Here is a 9,847-nt window from a genome sequence, read left to right as displayed (position 1 = left end):
GGAAAATAAACGCAACTGAGCAGAAGCAGGCAATTGCACAGAAACGATTTTAATTATGTTAAAATATGATCTCAGCACAATTACGGGACTGCCCCGGACTGGATCATTCACAATTTCAATACAGACGAGCTCAACAGCATCATTGCATCCCAAATATACTGACCAGTGTGTCACCAAATGACTCAACAGCAAAGGGTGGGCATTGGCTAGTAAGTAAGTATTGCTTGGTACATTTTACTTTCAGGCTAGAAAAGATAGTGTCCCGCATATACTCGAGAATTTTTTTGTTCTTTTTTTTTCTGTTACCTTTTCTTCGCATCGTCTACACAATTAAAATATGTTTTTACCGTAAACAAACACTCACATACCCCAATAGTATAAGTACATTATGTCTACTTGCAGTATTTTTCATCTGTTTAAAATTTTTTATTATGTTAGATCTTAAAAGGTGGAAAAAAGCAAAATATGGGTGGGTGCAACATGGCGCCAAGTAAAGAGATTATGTCTACCTGATTCAGGCGTTGAGGTTTCATCTGTTAGCGACAAAATGGTGCCATGTGTTGAGGTTATGTCTGCCGGTGACAAGATATGTCTGCTAATGACAAGATGGCGCCTTGTTTTGAGGTTATTTAAGCCAGAGGCAATATGGCACCGCGAGTAGAGGTTATATCTGCCAGAGGCAATGTGTAATAGTTTGTAGAGGTTATGTCACAGGATGGCGCTGTGTGTTGAGGATATGTCAGCTAGAGGCAAAATGGATCCACGTTTTGAAGCTATGTCAAACAGAGGTAATATGGAGCCATGTTATGAGGTTATGCCATCAAGAGGCAAGATGTAGCCACTTGTTGAGGTTATGTCTACAGTGACATGTAGAGGTTATGTTTGTTATTGTGGAGATGGATCTACATGCTGAGTTTGTGTCTACCTGTGACAAGATGGCACCGTGTGTTGAGGTTATGCCAGCAAGAGGCAAGATGTAGTCACTTGTTGAGGTTATGTCTACGGTGACATGTAGAGGTTATGTTTGTCAGTGTGAAGATGGATATACATGCCAGTGACAAGATGGCGCCTGGTGTTGAGGTTATGTCAGCCAGAGGAAAGATTGAGCCACCTGTATAGGTTATGTCAGCCGGGGGCAAGACGCTGTCGGGCAGCGGTGTCGCACCTGTGAAGGCCTGCGGGCGCGGCGCGGGAAGGGCGCCCGACACCAGGTGCACCTTGAGCGGCAGGCGGTAGTCGGCCAGCAGCTGCGGCACCTGGTACAGCATGCGGAGGTCGTCGGGCTCATCCGGCCCGCAGCTCACGGCATAGAACTGGCCCGTCGTGCTCAGCGGGATGAACACGATCTGCAACCCGCCAAGCCCCGAGCCGTCAACACTCTCCTCTCTGAGCTCTCGGTGAGCAACTCTCGGCTGCTCTCATCTCAATTATACATCACCCCGGTACAATGCGGGGACCTGCGGTATAGTGGCGTAGCAAGCGGGTGGCAGAGATGGCCCCCGTCAGGGGCGCCGGTGCAGGAGGGGGCACCGCCGCGACGGGTTCGCGTTACTGAACACCCCCCCCCCCCCAACTCTTTTAATTCAAGAGGGGGCGCCATTTTCAATTCTGGCCAGTGGCGCCAGTCACTTTAGCTACGTCACTGCATGCGGAATCCACGCTACTGTTTAATGACTATAAATATATGCAGCTGTACACTTTAATGAAGAACCATTGAATAATGCCAAGGGCACACATTTTTAGCAAAAAATCTGAGCTTTAAAGGGGGTTAGGCCTTGCCATCTTGCAATTTAAAAAATTTCGATACTACTTGCTATAAAGATTCCAAGCTATTTTGTTTTGTTTGGTATGGCCATAGGACTTAGCTTTGGCTACTTGTTGAAGTCAACACTTGTCAACTGGTGTGATTACTATGACAGTTGTAGTCGCCCGCGTGAAATAATAAAATTTTTTCCTGGGGCACTGACAGACTAGAGACTTTTAGTCGCAACAATGCACAGAAGGTTTGGGCGATATGATTTATGCCTTGACATGATAAACTTTGGGATGCATACTTCAAAATTAGTATTATAGCTTAAAGTTGGAAACAATCCAAGATGGCGAGGCCTACAACGTAGCATGCCCGCTCCAGTGTTGTCTTCCTTGTGATTGGCGGCCGTCTGCAAGATAAACTATTGCCTCGTTTTGAAGGGCCACTCAGAACGTGTTTACTTCCGCACAGAACTGCTGTGATTTGTGTGCCCAAAGTGGACAAGTAGGATACTTGAAATAAATTCGACCGATCACGAAGCACAGGACAATGCTATAGTGTTTTAACACAGCTAGTCTCGAAACCATTTCGCGAAAAATGCATGCTCCTATTATTGGTGCGTTCGACACAACTTGAAGGGCAAGAAACCAAATTGCAAAATTATTTCAATGACGTGACCCAATCAAGTGCAATACGGATATAAGGTAAAATGTGACGGCATCCTAAATGAGCAAACAACAACGACCTGACTATGTACAGGTGTGTATAGAGTCTACACTGGTTCTGGAATATGAAAGAAAAATTTGCAGATTATACAAATAGGCCATTTCGAGATTAGATGTACAAATGTTCACACACTATAGCAAAGGCTGTGTTTCGGGATTGGTCGAATTTTCCTCAGTCGGTACACCAACTTGTATAGTGAAAAGTAGACTTTTAAGGTAGATTGAAAGCAGTAAAACACAAGCTAGCTTTTACGTTATATTCCCTGTCAACAATAGTGGTTCTGTGCAAATTACGGAAATAATACTAACGTCTCGTCAATTTTGAGGACCTTGCCGACGGAAGAAGTGCGATAAAAGGAACAGAATGCACCGGTGGCCAGCGGGAGTGTCTCGAGAAAACACGCCTGCCACACATTCCTCTTGCAAAAAAATAAATTCATGTTTTGAACCCACCGGAAATCGAACCCGGATGACCTTGGTTGGAGGACAGAGATCTGACCAGTTTATTGCTAATTTTTATCACCAACGACTGAGCCACTTTCTCCCCTTTTATGAATTATTATTAGGGGGGTCATGTACTTTGGTTGGCTGAGTATATATCAGTAGGGGCATGCAGATTTCGCGAAAAGATCTGAACACTTATCAGACTGCAACAAGGTATACCCGCGCCTGTGATTTCTTCCTTGTGTTTGGCGGTCGTCTGTGAGAGAAGTCGTTGCCTTATTTGACCGAGCCACTAAGGACGCGTTTGCTTCCGCACTGAATCACTGTGATCGGTGTTGTTACAATCGATGTGCACCTGGGAGAAACTCTCCCAATCACGAAACACAGACAATGCTAGAGTGTTTTAACATGCATCTAGTCCCGAAATCTTTTCGCGAAATCGCCTATGTATCAGGTGTGAGCGCACCAGCGGGGGAGCGAGCTCGTCCCGAACAGGGCAGACGGCGGCGGCCCTCGGAGGGAGTAGGTACCTGGTTCTTGTGGTTGACGCACTGCGCGTACTTGGCGGGCGCCTGGGCGCGGCCGAGGGACGCCAGCGACAGCCGCCTCTGGGGCGCCCTGGCGCGGTGCACGTCCTCGAAGACGCCGACGAGCCGCACCACCTGGCCGGCGCCCAGCGTCGTCTTGGCGTACTGCAGCCGGCGCCGCGACAGCCCGGCGTCCTTGTGCAGCGCGTCTGCGGGCGAGCGCGTGACTTAGTGAGCGGACACAACTGGCATACCAAACAATACCATCTTTATTCTGCAGCGTAACAGAACGGATAATTCATTTCTGGTAAATGTTACACCGTTTTAAGCGGAAATATGGAACATCGCCCATGGCGTATTCCTAGAGACCGGAAAAATTCGCGAATTCATTTCGCGATATGCTAAAATACAAATTGTTATACCTCAGTGCTGCCTCTGCTATTGGCAGGTACCTGCCAAAATTCGCGGATTCATTGACCTCTAGGATAGACTCCACAGTTCTTTAAATACTCGCGGAAATGACACCTGTTCATTGGCTACTGACGCGTGAGACGTCTCAACTAGGCTGTCCTGTGCACGACGAGAAGACTGCGCGCCAGTCCAGAGGAGACACCGCGCTAGAAGCACCAGCGAGCGTCGCGCTTATCATCCCGCCTCACTAACACACATACACCCTTGACGAGGCGGGCCCCTTAAGGGCGTATGTCCCGTTCCAGGTCATGATTTTAGATTTATATTAATCACTGATCAACTTTTAGACATTTTCAATCGTTTAACTTTCACGAAATGAAAAATATATATAGTTGCATACTTTTTGCATAATTAGCTACCAAAGTTACATTTTTAACCTTTTTGGGTTGTACAAATAAGGAGAATTTAATTTATTGCAGAACTGAAACTTTTTAGGATTAACTGCTATGCCACTGGCTACTTCAAGAAATGGTTTGCATTTATTTCAGAAAATATAAATTAATTTTACCTGACATTTCAAAATTCTCAAAATTTGTATGATCTTGACAGCCAAGAAACATGAAATGAGTTTTTGTGATAGAAATGCAAACCATTTCTTGAAGTAGCCAGTGGCATTGCAGTTAATCCTAAAAAGTTTCAGTTCTGCAATAAATTAAATTCTCGTTATTTGTACAACTCAAAAAGGTTAAAAATGTAACTTTGGCAGCTAATTATGCAAAAAGTATGCAACTATATATATTTTTCATTTCGTGAAAGTTAAACGATTGAAAATGTCTAAAAGTTGATCAGTGATTAATATAAATCTAAAATCATGACCTGGAACGGGACATACGCCCTTAAGCGACGACACGCAGGTGAATCCGCCGTGAAACCAGAACCAAACAGAAGGCCGGTCGTCGTGAACCTCGCCGCGAGACCTCGGGGCGTGTCCCCGGAGCTGTCGGGGGGAGGTGGGCGTGGCTTCACGACAGCATCCGTCAGCATCCCTGACGTCACGCTCAGTAAATATCCCGCGACCCCACACAGCCGGTTCGTTGGTTCCTGACTTGTGGCGGCGGAGCCTCTCAACTGGGCTGTCCGTGATTCCAGAATTCTTTGGTTGAGGGATTTTTCTCATTGGTCCAGAGCCCTCCAGATGAACTGTGATCCAATGGCAGAAGCAGTTCAAAAGGACGTGCATTTGAATTTTAGTTTGTCATGATATCAACCCGCGAATTTTCCCGGTCTCTACGTTATGTAGAGTTGCAAACATTTCTCCGAAAGATTAGTGGCTGCTAATAATTTCTAATATACTTGACAACTAGTTTCCATTTCACTGCTTGTGGAATAAAAACACTGTGCGTCCTACCGACAGGCTATCTTTCAAATTAAAACACTAGGAAAAGACGGTTGTTAACGTTACACGTATGAGAGGACAAGAACTTCCGTTGGCTCTGCTGGCTGTTTGACATACGCTGTGTGACTATTGACCAATCAAAGCTACCTAGTTTTAAAACAAACCACTTGACTCATGTGCAGGACAAGGTAATGAGACTTTCTGCCATATTAATTAGAGATGTTTGCTGGTCCTCCACCAGTATAAATATTTGCCGTATTCTTACATACCTTGGAAAAATTTTGCGGATTCATTATAAAGCCCGATTTTCTCTTGGCATAGTGGCGTGTGTTAAGGAGTAAAACACAAACAACTGACGTTAAACGTAAACAACATTTGAGGTTAGCAACTGATACCGTAGTGGTTTAGTTTTGTTAATCTGTGTTTTTTTTTTTTGCTTGCTATGGCAATCTAGTGACAACACAAAATTTAATACTCAATTTTTAATTTTTTTAAATTATTTTAAAGGGGCCCCCGAAATCAGGGTGCCCCAACAAAAAAAAAAACATCATTTAAGGGTCCCGCCTCGTCAGGGGTGTATGTGTGTTAGTGAGGCGGGATGATAAGCGCGACGTTCTATGGTACTTCTAGAGCGGTATAATCTTCAAGCGCAAGGCTCTGAACTGACGCGCAGTCTTCACTTCGTCACAAGATAACTGTGAAATTTGAGCGGTGACCGTAACATTATATGGCCGAGATATGAAGATTGAGGTGTAATGCAAGTCCCTTAAGTGATTTCAAGAATATGTACTGGTTGTTTAACGCCTAAATTGGCGCGTGGCTTCTGTTTGTAGATAAAAGTCAGTTGTATCAGCGTTTTTTTGGTAATTCACCAAAAAATGGGGTATCAAATACTTTCTCATCGGGCAAACTTTCCGGCTTCACTCACGTTCATGAGCACCGCGTGTCTGTGCCCACGAGAGAGAGAAAGAGAGAGCGAGAGAGAGAGAGAGAGAGAGAGAGAGAGAGAGATGGTGGCTCGCACCTTTGCCGTCGTTGAGCTTGTAGGCGGCCAGCTCCAGCTTGGTGAGGAATGCCGTCACGTGGTTGGCCACCAGTTGCTCCAGGCAGGAGTAGCACTGCGCCGTCAGCTGTCCCTTGGCTGTCACCAGGGAGAACCAGCCTGCAACACAAAGTCCTCACGCTCACACACCCACACTCGCGCACACTGCTTCACACATTTTCACGAAGAACCCTCGTTACAAAGCATCCAGGGATATTCATTTAAATTACGGTTTATCTTACGTTTAAGAGGCCTATACAGACAGGGCGCAACTCCGCCAGCGGGTTCTGCGCTTACGACATCGTGCAAGGTGGGCGGGACAAAGCTGGAAGGAGGAGACGTGGATTGGTTATCTTGGCGGCGCGTCACTTCGACTGGGAGGCGGAGTGGGGAAAACACTTTCCACCCCGCCGGCATTCCAGCTTACAGTGTCTTTTAGGACAGATCGCGGTGTTCCGTACCCGCTATCGCTCTGTCCTCGAGTCTCGTGTTGTCGCGGTGTCGAGTTACCTTCGAGGCACAGTTATTTACTATACGTCAGTGGATAAAGGCCGCACTTGGCGTTGTGTTGAGCGCATTGCCCACCAACCTCCCAATTCTCTCCCCCGGCCAGGTTATTTACACTAGACAAGACTATTGGCTGGAGTATTTCTTCTCAGAGATCTCTCATTTTCCATGCTTTCGGAGCTGCGCCGAACTTTCATTGCAAGTTCTATGGAGCTGTCAAAACTACGCAACTCATCCATATAAAGAATCAAATGCATTTTACGTTATACTTAACCAAAAATATTACATATTTTAATATCATAGTTGAAAATATGTAGGCCTACATGTTACCTAGTCAAAAATAATGCATGCATAGCATAGCAAGTGCGCATACCTACGCATAAACAACACAGGTACGCATACGCGGACACATGCACACTTCCTTGCTGGGAGATTTTTCGTTTGTAGTTTTAAACCTTGCTGACTAAGAAATTAAAATTGATTTGTGCCAATTATTGGCAAGCAATGATTTACTTAAATAATTAAGTTGTGACTTATTGAGTTATATAATAATTCAGTTATACACTTGGGTCTGGTTACCCTTCAAGTTTTGTGCTATTACGTTTCCACCAGCAACAAAGTAATGAGATTACCATCAAATAAAGAATAATATTTTTCAAATTTTCAATTTTATACTATGTACGAAAATAGTTATATTATTGCTGGGTTTCAGAAATAACTCATAAATAGTTTACATGATTTTTCACCCTTCCGGTATATTTTTTTTTACAATTTCTTTCATCATAAAATACGTATTAGATTTAAATGTACGTACTAAACTACAATTTATCATACGAATACAAACGAATCTAAGCATGCACTGATGCAACAATGAGTCAACAAACATTCGTACATAAAAATATGTTAGTTTCAACAACAGGTTGAAATGCATCTCTTAGCTCAACGAAGTCATATAACATAGTCACAGGTACTATTTGTTGCTGCAAATTGTATTTGAAGTTTGCAAAATTACGGAACTAGTTGTCTAAGTCATCCGAAACGTGGTAACGTTATGAGGCAAAAATCGTAATTTTGTTCACCCGGACTTTCCCCATTCTTTAACATGAAATGAGTATACAGGAAGATGTGTGGCGTTTACGGTGAGTGACTAGTGTTCACAGTTTTTATTCCAAACGTACACAAACAGTTTTTTTTTGTAATAATGACGCGATTACTCAGCATGTCATATCATGTATTTGTAACTCTTTATTCCGTTAGAAATAGAATCTTTGCACCATTGTCAATATCAATAATTAGTGATTTAAAAAAAAGTATGGTAAGGATAATATGTGCCAAAATGCATTTTCAATACGGCACAGAATCATGTTATTTTTTCTACCTTATATTTTGTACATGTTTAGATTGTTTACAATTTGCTATTTAAAATATTTTTATGCATGTCCACCCAATAACTGTTCAGAAAATAACAATCATCGATTTATCTGTACAAATTATTTTTGGCTTTTCTGAAGAAAAAAAAGTTAATGTATGAAGTTGTACAAATACATCTTCTTTAATGAAATATAATTGAATTTTAACACATTTACACACCACAAAGACAAAAAACATATGAGTTTATGGATACGCAGTTGAGTACATTTAGATGGTCTGCTTTTACAAGCATAATTTAACAGCGCACTGAGTTTATATTTTATTATATAATAATGTTATATCGCAATAAATACTTTAAGAAAATATACATATTATATTCCCCCATTTTTTAAGAAGCTACGCTACATAGGTAATTAATGAGCAGCTGAACAAGTCTTGACAGCAGCAAATTTTTTTCTTGCTCTTTTTTCAATAGCGTCAATAATGTATGGAGGGTCTCGAATTTCCATGCTCCTCGTATGCCTAGGGTCCACCAGTTCTGGCAAAATGCAGTTATAATAGAATTTTGTAAGATGTGGTTCCATCTCTTGTTTCCAACAATTGTCATCCCTTTCAATTCGAAATATTGCCATCTCTTTTTCCACTGATGTCCAAACACCAAAAATGCAATATTCCCTCTCTGAAATGCGAAGCTGTGCCTGAACTTGATAAAAATATGATTTTTTTTTTCTTTCCCAGTTTCAGTTCATCTCCTTCGAAACTCAGATATCGGATGTTCCCTTGTTTAACTGCTGCAGTAACATCTTTTCCAATTGCAGATTATGGACACTTGACTTCTGCAAGACCCTATTCTCCAATAACACCATCCGGAGTGGCACCCAAGAAAGGCAATTCCTTGTCAATGAAGAGTTCACTTTTTCCAACCTTAATTCCTTCTTGTTTTTCTAGTTGTTCTATAGCTATCACCTCAAAATTTTTACCATGGTAAATTGCAGGCACATTCAAAATATCGGAGGTATAAACAATACTGCGAACTAAGTTCACGCAGCTTGTTGATGCACGTCTACGACAGACGTTCCCGAAATTAGAAGCCGTTAGAATTTTTCTACGTGTTTAAAGCCATATTCCGCTTCCTGCCTGGAGAATTGTGTCTGTCTCTAACTGTTGATGGTCCTATTGTGTTAGTTGTAACCTACTGAGGAAAGCATGTTTCTGTTCCTCAAATGTTTCTGGATCCATGTCAGGCTGTTGACATTGAGGACCATAGTCCTTTTCTCCATAGGTTTTGGTGAGAGATTTTTTTGGCTGTTTTTGTTGATGATAATTTGTGCGTTTTTTTTTTAATTCCCGTCTTCGAAGTTCCCGCCTTCTGAATTCTAATCTTTTTGAAATTTTATTCGGACTTATACCCTTGAACATGCTTTTTTGTAACACATATTGTGGTGTTTTTGTATTGTGTGCTATTACAGCATCAGCACATCTCCCTTGATAAGATCGTTTCGTGGCACTCTTTTTCCTCCGGAAAATTTCGCAATTATTGAATTGAATTGTTCGACTTTGTTGCTATCTACATCATGTATGAGGCTTCAAGAATGAGCAGCTAAATACTGACATTCTTTATAAATATGAGACCACAAAGAATTTTTTCTAACTCTGGGACAATGTTTGACTCGC

General features: G+C 42.5%; 1 protein-coding gene across 1 annotated transcript in view; it reads right to left on the bottom strand.

Moving 5' to 3' along the window:
• LOC134528520 (uncharacterized) overlaps nt 1-9,412 on the bottom strand; it is a 13,359-nt gene extending 3,947 nt beyond the window's left edge. Inside the window, exons 1-4 of the mRNA XM_063362226.1 lie at nt 9,370-9,412; nt 6,278-6,415; nt 3,450-3,655; nt 1,166-1,346 (exon numbers count right to left, since the gene is read on the bottom strand). Of these exons, the coding sequence (XP_063218296.1) occupies nt 1,166-1,346; nt 3,450-3,655; nt 6,278-6,415; nt 9,370-9,412 (568 nt within the window). The remainder of the gene's footprint in view (nt 1-1,165; nt 1,347-3,449; nt 3,656-6,277; nt 6,416-9,369) is intronic.
• Nucleotides 9,413-9,847: the final 435 nt, after the last annotated feature.

The sequence above is a fragment of the Bacillus rossius genome, chromosome 1, assembly GCF_032445375.1.
Source record: "Bacillus rossius redtenbacheri isolate Brsri chromosome 1, Brsri_v3, whole genome shotgun sequence".
Lineage (NCBI taxonomy): Eukaryota > Metazoa > Arthropoda > Insecta > Phasmatodea > Bacillidae > Bacillus > Bacillus rossius.
This window is presented reverse-complemented; position numbering and strand designations above follow the sequence as displayed.